General features: G+C 35.6%; 1 protein-coding gene across 3 annotated transcripts; it reads left to right on the forward strand.

Moving 5' to 3' along the window:
* The first annotated feature begins 1,915 nt into the window (after positions 1 to 1,915).
* On the forward strand, positions 1,916 to 15,319 carry LOC125835188 (protein SCAR3). Of its 3 annotated transcripts, none has more exons than XM_049514311.1 (9): positions 1,916 to 2,356; positions 5,078 to 5,241; positions 5,503 to 5,626; positions 5,709 to 5,841; positions 10,781 to 10,848; positions 11,004 to 14,031; positions 14,157 to 14,261; positions 14,718 to 14,825; positions 14,986 to 15,319. In XM_049514311.1, the coding sequence occupies exons 1-9, from the start codon at positions 2,202 to 2,204 to the stop codon at positions 15,028 to 15,030; spliced, it is 3,930 nt and encodes a 1,309-aa protein (XP_049370268.1). In that variant the 5' UTR covers positions 1,916 to 2,201; the 3' UTR covers positions 15,031 to 15,319. The 3 variants fall into 3 exon arrangements, with proteins under 3 accessions (XP_049370268.1, XP_049370269.1, XP_049370270.1); XM_049514312.1 differs by having other exon boundaries at positions 1,926 to 2,356; positions 14,160 to 14,261; XM_049514313.1 differs by lacking the exon at positions 1,916 to 2,356 and having other exon boundaries at positions 5,089 to 5,241; positions 5,492 to 5,626.
* The last annotated feature ends 1,698 nt before the right edge of the window (positions 15,320 to 17,017 follow it).

Genomic DNA, 17,017 nt, shown 5'->3' on the forward strand with positions numbered 1-17,017 from the left:
GTCTTAATCTTAAGGAAGAAGTTCCTAATGTTGTGCTGTAATGTTGTTCCTTTTCTTGAGCTATTATAAGAGAATAATATATTTTCCATCATTCTTTTTTCCGTTCTTATCATATGATTTAATTATCATATAATTGTATGTTTGAGAAAATCAAAATATAGTTAAATCTTTAATTTTCAAAGTTAGTCATTGTCCTATAGTAGTTTCATTTGTTAAAACTTATTCACGTGGATTTTATTATTTTTTTTTGTTTTTCATCCAGTGTTTGATATCCATATTGGAGCCCGACTAAATTCAGATTCGCGCAGGAAAATCCCATATTGGGGTAAAGTTCTCCCTAACTAAGACGACTCCGTACCCAAGAGGCTCGAATCTGTGGAATTGTTATATCAAACCCATTGATGCATAATATATGTATTTACATAATATAATATTATATTTAAAAGATTATCGACTCAAGTTAGCTAAATTTTTAACAAATGAAAAATCTAGATAATTAACAACTGAGCTTTTAATGTGTTTGAATATAATGTAAACATCGTTAGACTTTATTGTAAAGATTGTAAATAAGTTTATCATTTCACTTTTGAGTCAGCGCTTTCATTAAAACAATTACGACTAGTTTAAATAAATGTAATATATGACACTTATCCTAATTTGTAATTACTAATTACTGTTTGGGGATTAATGTAATACAATTATCACTTGTTATCGAAAAAAGAGAGTTGTGGGGGAACATATACTTCCTTTTATCAGTGTGGTATATTAAAAAAAATAAAATATTTTTCTGCTTAACAATTTTTTCTTATCATAAAAAAAAAATTACAATTAATTGAAGTACTAATACAGGCCAATTTATATTTTCGAAGCCTAATTAGTTAATAGATTGACCATTTTAGTTTGTTGTGCTGATATTTTAGCTATAACATACTCTAGATAACGGCTTATAAATTTTTTGTTCTATATTAAATGAACTTAATTGAAATTTTTTTGATCAATAAATTACGAATACTTACATTTATGCATGCTTTTCTCAGAACACATTGGACTTTTATGAATTAAAGAAAAACAAACAATATTTGAGAATATAATTATCAATGCAAAATAATCACCAATGACAAATTTGTGATATATATTAAAGAGATTACTTCACACAATATGTGTGTGTTTGACGTTTATTGTCCTTCAAGAAAATAGAGAATCAGAAAAAAAAAAAACTTTTTCTTTTATATTAGTAGCACCTAGAAAAAGAAAAGTACCATCTCTATCCACTTTTATTTGTCATGTTGCGTTTTTTGAAAGTTAACTTAACTAATTTTCAAAGTTAAATTAAATTATATCAATTTGATATTTTAAACAAAAAATTTAAATATTCAAAAACAATATAAAAATACTATAAATTGTAATTTTTTGCATATCAATATGATGATAGAATACATCGTAAAATGTTAATAATTTTTTTTATAATTTAACTATAAAAAAAAAAAAGACAATTAAAAGTAAATGAAATAGTACAATATATTTCTTATTTAATATAATGGCGCCGTGCCGTGACCTACCATACACGGCGGAATAAACAAAGTAACAAACGCTCATGGGAACCCCCACTATTCAAATAAACAATACATGAAGGGCAACATTGTCATTTCCGTCTGCTTTTTCCCCACCAATTCCGGACACTAAAATGTATAACTATAATGCAAAATTCCAATTTACCCCTTCAAATTAAAATTGGGGGTCGTAATTACCCCTTTAAATAAATTACAAGGTGAAATATCAAATTCAAAAAACGTGTACTTGAACTTAAGGAGGGTAAAATGCAATTTCATTAGTCATAAAGGGTAAGACAGTCTTTCTACTGTTGTTCAACCTGTAATGATACCACCCACCCAGGAAGAATGGCTTGCAGAGTTGGCAATGTCGTTTCTCTTTGGACGAAGTCACCATTTTCACTCTCTCTAAGCTGAAAACTATTAGACCCATCGTTTTCTCTCTCTAGATATACAAATTTTCTATCTCTATACATCACTCTCTCTATCTAACCAGTAGTTAAGCTGCTCCACTCCTTCAACTACCCCTCTTTTACTTTCTCTCTCATCATTCCATCATTTATTTCTCCTATATTTATTAATTCTCTCACATTCAATAAAAGAATACTTGTAGGCAAAGTAGAGAGAGAAAGGGAGAGGTGAAACGGAACGATGCCGTTGGTGAGAACTGCGGTGAGGAATGTGTACGGATTGGGAACGCCGGAATTGTACCGAGACGCCGAGAAGGAGGATCCAAAGGCGGTGCTTGACGGAGTTGCAGTCGCTGGACTCGTCGGGATCTTGCGTCAGCTCGGCGATCTCGCTGAGTACGTTTTTTAATTTTTCAGAATTTTTTTAAACACATTTGTTCATTTTCTGCTCTTTGCCAGCTTTAAAGTTCAATCTTAGTGAACGTTTTCCGAAAAAAGTTTCATCTTTGATTTTTCTGTTGAGTTCTATTTTGTTATACTGTGGTGAAGTTGAAGTAATTTCTGAAAAAAATTGAACGTTTTTTGTACTGACTTAACGGAAGTATTGCTGAAATTTCAAATTAGTCAAGCTGAAATTGGCTAAATTTCGAATTAAGTTTATAGCTTAGTAAAGTTACACTTTTTTTCGATGAGAAGGAATTATCTGAATTTTACTCGTTGTTATCAGCATATTTCTTTCTTCTTGTTTTTATTCTTTCATAATTATTTCCCTAGTCTTAGTGCATGCAAAATAAGTTGTTCCTCAGCTCCACTTTTCATGACACAAGTATGTTAATTTGACTGGTAGATTATATATAAGTAGCGGAAGAAAATGCTAATGTGGTTTAAATTTTCCTTGGTATCAATGCAGACTTGACAAATGATAGGGAACGATGAAAGAAAAAGATTCATATATGTCATGCTATACTAGTTGAGAATAGGTTTTAGACTTGTTAGAGAACTTCTAATATTATTGTTATTATTATTTATTATATATATTTGAAATTATTTTTCACTTTATTTTATTTAGTATGATGATGATATGAAATGAAGAAGTCGGGATTCATATAGTCCACCTCTAACTTGTTTGAGAATGAGGTGTAGTTGTTGTTGTTTGATTTGGATTTTTGAAACTATATTAGTGATGTCAAACACTTCTGGTTATTTCAAATGGAAAAATGTCATTTAAATTAGGAGAAAAAAGATGATGTCTTGTAAATAAGAAAAAAAAGAAGAAGGTAACTCCTTTTTCTGTTCAATTGGGTTACTTCGGATCTACCTAAGTCAAGTTGACTGGATTTTGCGGAAAATGAGAAAAGGATAAACTTTTCATTTGAAGATAGCAAATAGAGATTTACCAAGGAAATTTATGGTAAAAGGTTTTGTCATATTGACTCTAGAGAATTGTGAAGTGAAAAAATATTTAGACGAAAGGGGTATCTGTATAGTGCGTTCAATATAATCTTACTCTATGGCCATCATGCTGTAAGGAAAAAATGTTTGTATTTGGATAGTTTAATGTTATTCTGCTTACATTTGCAGCATTTATGATGAGGCACTTGGTAAACATGATCAGAGGAAGTTTAGCTATTGATAATCTTAACATGTGACTGCATTGCAATTGTTGTCTTGATTACTTGAGTGATGGTTCTTCACATGTACATTCGGTTGTAAACTTGACTAAGGCTTGTGGCAGTCATCTTGTACAATATGGTGGTTCTAGCATTCAACATTAATATATTGGGTTTAAGGAATTGGCATCTTTAAATTTGTTATTAGTGAAGAATCTTTCTTTTTCTTTTCCTGTGAAGTGCATGCTAGTCTGCTAGAAACAAGCTATTTAGGCTAATTGGAAGATATGGTTGATTTCAGTATGGTAGTGATGACTAGTATGACCAACAAAAACTCAGCAGAAAGTCCTGAATTGTTAAAGCTCATACAGATTATACAGAGTAGTTATAATGCATCTAAGAAATGGTAAATGCTGGGCCAGCATTGCTAAAATGTAGTTTAATGTGACCCGCCTCCCCAGGATATAGCTTACCGATCAATGAAGTTTTAATGAAGACCATGAGAGATCAAGGTTTGAATTCTAGCAGAGGCAAAAAATTAAGGTGATTTCTTTCCATCTGCCTAAGCCTTGACAGGTAAAGTTACCTGATACATGTACCTGTATTGGTGTAAAGATGCAAGTACCTGTGATAACATTGAGGTGCATGCAAGCCGGTATAGACACTCCATTCTATTCCATATATTAGAAAAAGAAGAGGAGTTCAATGTGGTGGTCTTACCTTCTTATCAGAGGTTAATGGCTCCTTGCCTTTGGAGGAAGAAGTAATGAGTTGTGCTTAACTATGCATTTGATTTCTGTTGGGCAGAATTCTTTTGTTGCTTTTGGGTTGTTTTCTGAGTTTTAGTTCTAGTATATCTTTTACTGCAGATAACTTAAGTGCTCTGAATTAGCCATCTGTTATTTGGAGCTGAGGTTGATATTGATATATAAGTTGCAGTGGGTATTTCAAACAGCCAATACTAATATGTTTGACCAAGCTTCTGTGTAGCCAAAAGTGTTTATATTAGAGAATTGGGAGTGTTTGGCCAAGGTTTTAGGTAAAAATAAATGCTTCGAATAGTAGCAGAAGCTGGAAAAAAAGTAGCTTTTTCCCAGAAACACTCCTGCAGCCTTGGCCAAGCACAAATTAGTGCTCTAATATTGGCAAAAGTGCTTACCAAATTGATTAGCCAAACACAAACTGCTACTCTTCAAAATCACTTTTTCAAAAACTACTTTTGACAAAATAAAAACACTACTCAAAATAAGCAGATTTTGGCAGCTTGGCTAAACAGGCGAAGTCTCAAAAGTGTTAACATTTTGTCTTATCCTTTAAGATCAACACAAGGTCCTTAGAAGATTGGGGGTACATACTATTATCTATTGCTCTATAGTAATTTTTGGACTTCATTTGTTGGAATGAGATACATGTAAGTTTACTCTCAGTTTGATGTCCAATTAAGGATTGGAAAAGTAACTTTTGAATGCTTAGAACATAGTAATTAATATTAGTTTTGTACTTGTAGATTTGCAGCGGAAGTGTTTCATGGCTTACAAGAGCAAGTGATGGTTACATCCTCAAGAAGCAATAAGTTGGTTGCTCGGGTGCAAAAAATTGAAGCTGCACTTCCTCCACTTGAGAAATCAGTATTGGCACAACGGAGTCATTTACACTTTGCTTATACAGCTGGTATGACTTTTTAATCTCAATTACTGGATTCCTTCTACCGATGATAGAAGATAGTGGGAATGGGGGAAATTTGGTTTTATTTATCTCACTCAGATATATCTGTCTATGATACAAATGATGTTCCAAATAGTTCCACAAATGAAGTTTTGGTTGTAGGAAATACTTCAATTTCGGTGTATTTGGAATATCTATTTCTGCAGAAATGGCTTCTTTTCTGTTCGAGTTTTTTTTTTTTTTTTTATGGAAGCAGTTGGTATGCAGGATCCAATTGGCATGCCCGTATCCGTAGTGAACAAAATCATTTTATATACAATGACTTGCCAAGATTTATCATGGATTCGTATGAAGAATGTCATGGTCCGCCACGCTTGCATTTGCTTGACAAGTATGTGAACTCACCTTTATAGCTATATTTGTATATCCTGATTGCACTGTTACACTCGTTAAACTTTTACTTGTCTCCTCAGATTTGACCCTGGTGGACCTGGATCTTGCTTGAAAAGGTATTCAGATCCAACTTTCTTTAAGAGAGCATCAGTTGGATCAGATGAAGAATATATTGCCAAAGTCCTAAAAGAAAAGAAGGGTCGGAAGATTAAGGTATCTCACAAATTATTCTGAAATTACCTGCCACAGCTTAACTAGTGTAGATTGACTTGGGATTTTTATGAGCAGTATCTTTTTTTTTTTTTGAAACTGGTAAGGTTGAATTCTTCAGCATTAAGGGTATGCTGGCTACCTCCAAAAAGGGATAATTACAGATTTCCTATCAAATCTATAATCTGGTCTATATCATCTATACAAAGCTGTTTACACCAAAAAAGTAGAGATACTATACAATTCCATTTAACTTTGTGGATGGAATTGGATCTATCTTCAAAACATCTTCCATTTCTTTCTTTCCAGACTGACCACCATACACATGATGGTATTAGCTTCCACCATCTCTTTTGACTCTTACTGCCTCCCCTCCTAATCCAGCAGCTCAACAGATCTGATGTATGTTCTGGCATTGTCCAGTTCATGCTTGTGATGTTGAGAAACAAGTTCCAAATTTGAGCAGTAAACTTGCATTACTTACAATGCAGGAAGAGATGGTTATTTGTTTCCCCTGTCAAGTTGCACAAAAAACACCTAGGAACCAGTTGTCTGCCTTTCTTTTGTAGAACTTCTTCTGTTAAACATGCTCTCTTTATCACTAACCAGGTGACACACTTTACTTTTGTAGGAATGTCACTCTTCCAAAAGTAGTTCCAATTATATTTTGGGGCCCCTGTCATCCCCATTAGTCCTCTTTTGTAGGCATTGTTGACTGAGAAGACTCCATCCTTGCTATGTTTCCACAGGATCTTGTCTGTTGCTGTTGTAGTTATAATCATTCCAGCTAGTTTTTCCAGTAGCACTGCCACCCTCTCCACCTGCAAGTCATTAAGTAGTCTTCTTAAAGATATGTCCCATCCCTGTTCTGTCCAATAATCACTCACTCTAGCATCAGGGTTCTCACAGATTAGAAACAAATCTGGAAAAAGTTCTCTAAGAAAGGTTTGGTCTATCCAACCATCTTTCCAAAATTTAGTTTTGTTTCCATTACGCACCTTAATATACACATTTCCTTCCATTTGTGGCCATACGTTCCTGATTGTCCTCCATACCCCCACCCCATATGGTTTAGAGGTGATTTTTGTACACCAGGGATTTAGTTCTCCATATTATGCTACTATAACCTCCTTCCAGAGAGCTGCATCTTCCTCAGTGTATCTCCATAGCCATTTCATCAAAAGGCTTTCATTTTGCAGCCTCAAATTTCTGATCCCTAAACCCCCTCTTTCTTTGCTAAGAAGAACATTCTTCCAGTTGACTAAGTTATAACCCTTTCCCTCCTTATGCTTTTCCATAGGAAGTTCCTTCTAAGCTTGTCTAGTTTTTTCACCACCTTTGCTGGGATTGGAAACAAGGACATCACATAGGTTGGTAAAGGGTCCAGAACAGAGTTTATGAGGATCAATCTACCCCCCTAGGGATAGGTATTGTGCCTTCCATCTAGCAAGTTTCTTCTCCGTTTTCACCAGAATACCATTCCAAATCTCCATTGTTTTGTGTTTGCTACCCAGGGGCATGCCCAGGTATATGGTAGGCCAATGCTCCATTTTGCATCCCAATATATTTGCTAGTTGCTGGATCTGAGGGACCTCATTTACCGGAAAGAGACTACTTTTTCCCCAGTTTACTTTCAACCCTGAAACTGCTTCAAACAAAACCAAAATCACTCTGATGTACCTAATCTGTTCTGCTGTAGGTTCACAAAAGATGATAGTATCATCCGCATAGAGCAGATGACACACTTCTTTTTCTTCCCCCACTCTATCTCCGACCTGAAAGCCTCTAATCCATCTGTTTTGTGTTTCAATCCTCATCATACTATCAAAGCCTTCCATTGCCAAAATGAATAAGAAAGGGGAAAGAGGATCACCCTGTCTCAGCCCTCTTTCTGATTCGAAAAAGCCCACGGGTTCCCCATTCACAAGGACAGAAAACTTGACTGTTTTTATACACACCTCAATCCACTTTATCCATTTGCTGCCAAATCCCATTTGTCTGAGAGTATTCAGAAGGAAAGACCAATTCACATGGTCATAGGCTTTCTGAATATCCAATTTGCACATTAGACCAGGGGCTCCTCCTTTCATTCTTGAGTCAATGCATTCACTAGCAATGAGTATTGCATCCATGATTTGCCTCCCCTTTACAAAAGCCATTTGATGTTTGTTGATCAATTTTGACACCACCTTTTATAGCCTTTCAACCAACAATCTAGCAATGATCTTGTAGACTCCCCCCACCAGGCTGATTGGCCTAAAATCCTTCAACTCTGATGCTCCAGGTTTCTTTGGGATTAAAGCAATAAAAGTTGCATTAAAGCTTTTCTCAAAAATCTGATTAGAATGAAAAAATTGAATTGTATTGGTGATGTCTTCCTTCAACAGGGCCCAAAAAGTCTGGAAGAATACCATCGGATATCCATCAGGACCCGGGGCTTTCTCCTTTGCACATAAGTTCAAACATACCCTTATCTCTTCTTCCTCAAAAGGTCTCTGCAGCCATACTTTTTCTTCTTCAGTGATCATTGTAGCCTCCTGCAGTCTCAACTCAGGTCTCCATTGTTCTGCCTCCTTGTATAGGTTTTTATAGAAATTATGCACGGCCTCTTTGATCACAGCTTGATCCTTAGTAACAGCTCCATCCACTTCCAATTGGTCTATATAGTTGAATCTTTTATGAGAAGTTGCAATTCTGTGGAAAAATCGTGTGTTCTTGTCACCTTGTTTTAGCCATTGGATTATTGATCTTTGCTTCCAAGCTAATTCTTCCTTCCTTGCCACATCTTCAAATTCCATGCCCAGATGTGTCTTTTGCAGCAGTTCATCATCTGTGAGGGGCCTTTGTTCCTGAATTGTTTCCCAATTAGAAATTTGATTGAGAATATCTTCCTTCCTTTGTTTCCAGTTCCCCTTATTATTTTTGCTCCACTCCTTAAGCTTTACTTTCAACATTTAAAACTTTTCAGCCAAAATATAACCTGGTCTGCCAGTGACACTAAATGACTCCCACCAATCTTTCACCTTCTCTTTGAAACCCTCCACCTCTAACCGCCATGTTTCAAATTTAAAATAAGACTTTTTCCACCCTTCATCTCCACAGGACAACACAATAGGATTATGATCTGAAGCAATTTTGGGGAGACTACTTTGAATTATCTGTGTAAAATTCTCTCCCCACTCTGCACAATATAGAAATCTGTCAATTCTAGAAGCACAAATATTATTCTCTCCCTTTCTCCAGGTGAAAGAGCCTCCACATAAAGGAGGATCAACCATCTCCATTTCTTCAATGAAGGATGAGAATTATGACATAGCACCGGTCAGTCTGTGACAATTTGTTCTCTCTGACGGATATCTAGTGACATTGAAGTCACCACACATTATGAGCAGTATCTTCGTATATATTCACAGGACATAAAAGATATTACAAAGTTGAAGAACTACATCTTAAATGGAAAAATACTAGTATCACACACATCAATGAAAGCCTCTCCAAAATGTGACTTGCATCTAGGTAGAGCCAGAAGTATGCTGTATGGGATTGGTTAGAACCATATAATTAGCAGGGATAGCTAGAAATTTGATTCATAGGGAGAAGATCATTTATGTCAAATATATAGATTTAGGAGTATAAATTTGTATTAGTTTATATACATAGACAAAAGAAGTCTAAAAATGAGATAAAATTATTGAAAATTGAATGAAATGAAAATGAAATTAGCTTTGATTGAAAACTATCACACAAATTTAGCAGATTAAAAAAAAATAAGAGACCAGTATGTTAATAATATCACAATGGAACTGTCTTTTCAACAAAGAAAAATTGCAACCTGATCTTTTATTATTAAAGTTCTTTTCAAGAAAATAACTGAATGAAACTAAACACTGATTCCTCACTGGTGGATACATTTAATAGAGCAAAGAAACATATCAACAATATATTTTTGCACAAATTTAATGAAACTATATTCAAGTGGTAGTTCATATGAAATTCTCTTTTGGACATAGCATTGTCATCTAAATATTTAACTTACACTGTCAATTGGAACTAAGAAATAGGGGAGTCCGGTGCACTAAGCTCCCACTATGCGCAGGGCCTAGGTAAGGTATGGACCACGACATTGTCCTTTCTTTCATCTTTTTTCCGCGTTGTCTGTTTAGATTTTGGGTTTGAAGAACTTTCTTTGTGTGGAAAGCTAATATCTCATGTATTAATTACTATCCTTGAACGGGAGGGAGGGCATAAATAGAAACCAAGCAAGGTTCCAAAACTAAATAGTTGTATTAGTTCATACCAAATGTTAGGTATCCACTGCCAATATATCAATTCAGGGTTGTCCTTTTTTCCTTTATTTTTCTTGTTTTGGGGTTGCTCATGGGGGAGTTGTTAAGGTGTTTGGCATTAAAAAAAAAGTTGAGGAGGGGAGGCTGGGGAAGGAGACAACCCCTGAGCATACCAGTGCTTGACATTGATGAAATCTAACTTTGCACAGTGAACATCAAGGATTTACTAGAAGCACAAGTTAGTACTGTCTGTTTATAATTGCATTAATCTTAAAAAAAAATTCCATAACCATACTCCTAACAAAGAACGGAAATGAAAGGTGATACTACATATGCAGATTGAGCAAAAGATGCAAGGGGGATGGGCTTCTTATGAGTCATCCTTCCATTAGTAAAAATTGAAAAGGATCAGAGCTTATTTGCACTGAGAGACAATGGTCTTTTGTTTAACGGGGTGTTACTTCGGCCCTGAAATATTAGAATTTATTTTCTGTAGTGCTTCTTATAATAAGCCCAAAAAAGGATTTAGCTCCATTGGTGTTTTCCAACAAGTGCTCATGAATGTTAAACAAAAATCTGAGCTATTGCAAGCTTGTTTATATTTGGTGGTAATTTCAATAAATTTTCTAACACAAATATGTGTCAACATTGAACAGAAGAAAGGATCATGGAGGAGGAATGGAGAAGTCTCTCGTAGTGCGTCTATGCCCAATTATGGTAGTAGGTATGCATTACTTGTCTTCTCTTGTGGACAGAAAAGATGGAGAAAAAGTGGTGACTTTAGAGCATTCATGTATGATAGGAAGGGGGTAGGGGGGAGTATATTTGTAGCTTTTACAGATCGGAATTTTCTGAAATATAACTTTGTGATTTTTGCAGAATGCAATTTGCTTATAGAAATCTCGATAGGCGTCCTTCCTGGGTTCAGAGTTTCTCCACATATGATACGACCGTCAAATCTGACATAGATTCGAGACATGGGTCGGGTCTGACGGACTATGTTTCACAGCCAAGTTTCTCTATTCAACCTGAAGATGGAAAATCTGAGACTGTCTCGTCTCCAATAAAAATGCAGCACAATCAGTCCTTTGATTATTCTTTTCTCGAAGAAAAGAGTGATCATGCTTTCAATGATATTGACAATGATTTTTCACAAGAGCTAACTGACCTTGTTTCAACGTCTGTTTCTTGGAACTTGAAGATGCAACCTGACACGCAAGAGTCTAAAGGATCCATTGATTCAACTTCACAGCTTCATCTTAACAATATGCTTGATCATGCTTTTCCCGAGGAAAGATGTGAAGTTTATGATGACATTGGTAATATTGTATCCGAAGAGCAAGCTAATCATTGCACATCTTCTGTTACTTGGAATGATAAAACAGGACGTGAGAAACAAGAGTCTAGAGAATCCTTCTCTTCTCCATCCCAGATTCATCATGATGATTTGCCTAATTATGCTTCCCCTGATCGAAAAGGCGATGATGAGTACAGTGATATGGGAAATAGTTCAACAGAGGACCAAATTGGCCGCAACTTATTGTCTGTTGCTTTGAGTGGTAAGATGAGAACTGCAGAAGTAGAGTCTAAAGAAATCTTCTACTCTCCGTTGCAGATGAATCCAAGTGCTTCCATAGAAGATGCTTCTCCCGATGAAAAGCTTTGGGTCATATCTGATGAAGAGATTAACAATTTTCCACAAGGGCAAGTGGTTCTTAGTTCACCTTTCTCAAGTAGCAGTGTTAAGAATGAACAGTTGGACCTGAGTATTCAGAAGTATGATTTTGATGAGAGTTTGGAGACACTTCAAGAAAATCTAGTCCTAGACACACGGGTATTAGATTTAGCAACTTCTGAAAATATTCAACAGCAAAGTTCTGAGCCTGAGGCTGAAATTATACAAAGGTCAATTTCTTATGAAAGCCAGTTTGATGACATTGAAAGTGAAACTGACAGTTTTATGGATGCACTTAACACCATTGAGTCAGAGTCTGAAACTGATTTGGATTGCCAAAGAAAACGAGCAATGGAGCTGGAGTCTAGTTTGAAGACTGAATCATCCTTCAATGGAACCCATGTAAATAGAGCAGAATTTTCTGATCGGAATTTGTCTACTCCTATACCCGAGGCTGCAGCCAGAAATTCCCCCGAGAACTGTGGTTTTGGTGGTAAGACCAACTTGGTATCTGCTGACTCTGATCCTGGAGATTTCTCTTCCTCTGACAAAGTAAAATGTAAGGAAATTCCAGAGAATGTCTCTTCAGGGTTTGGTGAGATTTTATCGTCTCCGCAGATTGCTGGAATTACTTTAAAATCAGACAGTTCTATAGGTGTCCCTTCAAGTAAAAAATCCAATATTCTGGAAGCATCACAAGAGGAACCACTTGTTAGCAATCATATCACCTCTAACCCTAGGAATCCTGGCTCAGCATTGCCAGTGGTCAACAAGATCCATTGTGGTCCTTCCGACTCTGAAAAACCTCCACCCCAACTTCTTGGCACTTCTAAAGTCAAATTCTGGACAAATGGTGGTTTGCTCGGGCTTGAGCCCTCAAAGCCACCAGATGGTGTAATAAATAGTGTTGGTCAAGTTTATGAATCTAATCAAAATGAGGAAGTCATTGCTTCAAGGCAAGATCCTGTTCCCAGCAGTGAAAAACATGCAGGGAAACAAGATGATGTACAGAATACGTCAAGAGAGAAAGATGATTGCCAAAATTCTGATCAAGGAGTTGCCTTTTCTATTAAGAACATATCATCAAGATTTTCAGCCAAAGATTTAGATGTCAAACTTGACAAGTCAAGTAATTTATACCAGCAAAACTGCACTGATAATCCCCTACACAGTTCTTTAAATGGATCTGGTATGACATCTAGGACAATGGGACCAGTGAGTCCAGAATCCCCTATTTCAGCTGGTCAAGAGAACGGAAAGAATTCATCACGTATTCTTGAACTAGGTAATAGATTGCTTACAAATGGGTTCCATGGGAAACTCTCACTTGGTTGGAATGATAAGACGGATTCAGCCAGTTCTTTAAACACTGGAAGCAATGAGCCTATAAATGACTACCAACAATGTGTGGGTAGAACAATCAAAGACTTCCCAGGAAGAGGATCCCCCTTCACATCACCTCCTTCATCACCCCCACTTGGACATATGAAAATCTCATTCCAGCCAATAGACAGCATTGAGACTACGAAATTGAAACTCAGATTTCCTGATAGGAGTAATATCCATGAAAGCAATAATGATATGTTTCCTTCATTTCAGCTAGTACCAGAGTCTTCTATTCCTCTGCAAGAAGTTGGTTCAGACTCGGATGATGACACATTTTCCAGATCATCTCCGGACCTATCAGATGATTATCTTAGCCATCAGTCTGAGTCAAACTCTGAACAGTGGGAATCTGGTAACTCTCCTAATGTAAAGGACCAAGAAGTATACAATGCTTTGCATAGAATATCATTAACTGATTCAACTTCAACATCTTTCGAGAATGGCCGAACAGCTCATCAGAATTTGCACACCTGCAGTAGACACCATGTTCCTTTTGCAGAATACTCTCTGGAGGATTCTCAGTCGGATAATTTATTTGATCTTCCAGTTCTGGATACCCAGCATTCCTCATTCAAGCATGGAGTAGGTAATATTGCGTCTGCAAGAGATTTTCTAGAGCCATTGTCTGGTAAGGAATCTACACCACCTCCTCCACCTCTTCCTTCAATGCAGTGGCAGAATATGCAATCACATTTAGATGACGAACAAGATGATCTACATCTTTTCTCTGAAAACCATCATGTGTTTGATCAAAAGGAGCCTGGATCTACCATTTCCCATCAACCTAAGCCTCCCCCATTCAAGCAAAACCAAGTTATTGAAGCTGCTTTTACATTGAAAAGCAAGGTATTCTTCTTAACCTCACTACAAAATATCAAAAGGAACAGAAATTTTGTTTTGAAGGTTCTCTTTCTTCTTTCATATACCACTTGATTAAGTAGGAGGTGACAATAACACATTTACACATGCAGCAGCCACACTCAATAGACACAACTGGGCAGCAATTTGCAGATCATGCTGAAAATGGCAGAGGAAACAATGAAAAGGAAGACTTCCTGCACCAGATTAGAGCAAAAGTGAGTGGTCATTATTGTTCTATTGGTGATTGAATATTTGTCTGCAGTCTGGTTTTGATATTGACTAGTGCAGATTTGTTTACCATCTTTATCTGTTAATCTTCTTTAAGCCTGAGTGGATTCCCTGAATACTTCATGAATTTATATCTGCTTTGGAAAATCAGCTAGCTGCTCTTTTTGAATTGGATAGCTAAGCTAGATTTAGCCTGCTACCTCAATGGGTTCACTAGCTTCTTTAAGCCTCATGTTTCCTTGAACTACCCTCTAATTTTCTTTCTCATGAATGTGACCCACCTTCTGTAGGTAATTGTCTTTCACTCTTCTTTGAAACGTGAGTAGGGGTTGAAGTTATGATCTTCATACTTGAGGATGATGAAGCATCTAATAATAATTACCAATTTCATGTCATTTTACGAATTATCATTATCTACTTTCCTTTTTTGTTGTGTGATTCAGTCGTTCAATCTTAGACGAACTGCTCCAGCAAAACCAACTGGAACTACAGTGCCTCCAGCAAGCGTCAAGGTCAATGCAATTTTGGAGAAAGCCAATGCAATCCGTCAGGTATCAACATTTTAACCTGCATTCTTCTCTCCCTTGTACAACCCCGAATCCTCACCCTCCTGGCTACTCCAAGAATAATGAAGCACAAACTACCAACACAGCTAAACTGTCCAACTATTCCTTTTTCATTGACTTGTTATTTTCAACTTGTTGTATTCAGGCAGTTGGAAGTGATGATGGAGAAGATAACTGGAGCGACACTTGAAATATTTTTCAAGAATGATGACATTAGTCTATCAAACCCAAGCGTGTATAATTTTGCCTCTGGAGTTAGGTGAGTGTGTGTAAATAACTAGTTGTTATCTGTAAGTATTTTTAGGTCCCCTTTTTTGTATCTCGATTAGCTTTTCACCTTAGGTAGCTTTCAACCTGTTTCTGTAAACATTGTGCTCTAAACTCTAGTATGACCCAGCAACATTTTCAAGGCATAAATTTATGCATAAGCCACCTCTCTTTTGATGCTTTCAACATCTATCTAGTATTATTTCACAGCTGTTCTTGGAGTCCTAACAATTGTTGTACTATATATTATGTGCTCTTTGACTCCTTAGTAAATCATTGAGATTCTCGTAATGGGATGGCATGATATATTTATTACATGTTCCTTGAAATAATGAAATGGTTCAGATTTTCTGCTGAAGTTGCTTCCATGGCTGACCCATCATAGATATGGAAGCTAAAAACATTAGCAGTTGCACAAAGTGAATCTTAAAAGTATTAAAATTGAGATGTTTCTCTAAATATATAAACAAGTGTACAAGCTAAAAATAATAGTAGTAATACATTGAGACATCCAAAGTAATACTCAGTTGAAGTAATAGTTGTAACATAAATAGTAGAACAAATATCTCTAAACAATGGGAAGTGACTAGTATAAAATTACATTGCGTGGAATATCTTATTTAACCATGGGATTAAATTAATTACCTGTGTAATTATATATTATTTTCTTAAATTTATTTTGTAGCTTATTAGCCGGCTGTTCACGACTCAAAAGTTTCTGACCGTGTCATGTGGAAAAGGGTTTTTTTCTTTTTCTTATATGTATATGGTTATAGCTTGGGTTTTGATTGACTTCTTCACTGAAAATTAGGGTCAAACTCCAGGAACCATGGCAACTTGGATTAAAAATATTCTGTGCTAATAGTTCCTCTACTAAAACAGTAGAGCATCTACCTCTACACAATTACATATAGTATTCTTGAGGGCAAATTTTAGAGGGGCGATGTAATAGTTGAGATTTCGGCCCTTTCTTATATAGATATTGTATCGTGAAAATAAATTATTTTTTGATAAAATCAAAGATGGATATTGTGATAAAATACTCATGTCAATCATTATTTTTGAAGAGGTTCAAATTCTAAATTTGGACAAGTAAAAGTAAAAGACGGAAATAGTAATTAATTAGTGGCATGAGTTTTTGGACCTATACAATCTTTAAAAGCAAGTTGTTCATAATCATTAATCAAGAAATACAGCTGTGGTAGAACTGACTTTTGGACAGGTCTCAACTCTTACCCAGAAATGAACTGAAGTTGCTTAAGAAAAACACCTTCTTTTGCTTGTTTCTAAAATCTGTTGAGGTGTTCCTTGTTTTCTGCTACTTAATTAATTTGTTTTTTACTACTTACTTTAGAATCTTTTGCAACTACTGGCCTTGAAGGTAACGCCACAAAATATTAAACCTCAAACTTGTCCCTCTTTTCGAGCTGTTTTTTTTTAAATATGCTCGGGGTGGACAACTTATAATAATAATATAAATAATTTATCACTAACCTAGTAAGTAATTAAGCTTTTATGTTATCAATTTTGAATTTGCAGGCTCATGATATATAAGAGCAACTTTCCTGAAAAGGGATTAAAAAGAATAAATAAATAAATAGTTTGATCAGTAACGTCCTAAAACTTTATTTGAATTATGAATTTTATCTTTTATTATTTTTAGAATGAGTATTATTCAATAAAATAATTTGACAATCAATTAAATAAACTAATCGAGTATTTTGATAAGAATCTTATTAAATTAAATGAGCTACTACATGCAAATTGCAATAGGCATTTACCACTTCTCAATTAAAAATTATACACACTCATTTGGAGTTATGATCATCGAATTCCTCCACTCCCTCTAGCTTTATAAATATAATATTAATAAGTTAATTAGTTTGATAAAAAATAAAATAAAATAGTTT

Source organism: Solanum verrucosum, unplaced genomic scaffold (genome assembly GCF_900185275.1).
Source record: "Solanum verrucosum unplaced genomic scaffold, falcon-dt-bn FXZP01001278.1, whole genome shotgun sequence".
Taxonomy (NCBI): domain Eukaryota; kingdom Viridiplantae; phylum Streptophyta; class Magnoliopsida; order Solanales; family Solanaceae; genus Solanum; species Solanum verrucosum.

Coding starts and splice junctions, on each gene's coding strand:
- LOC125835188 (XM_049514311.1), top strand. CDS start 2,202: ATGCCGTTGGTGAGAACTGCGGTGAGGAATGTGTACGGATTGGGAACG. Junction 2,357..5,077: donor CAGCTCGGCGATCTCGCTGA/GTACGTTTTTTA, acceptor TTGTACTTGTAG/ATTTGCAGCGGAAGTGTTTC. Junction 5,242..5,502: donor ACACTTTGCTTATACAGCTG/GTATGACTTTTT, acceptor GTTGGTATGCAG/GATCCAATTGGCATGCCCGT.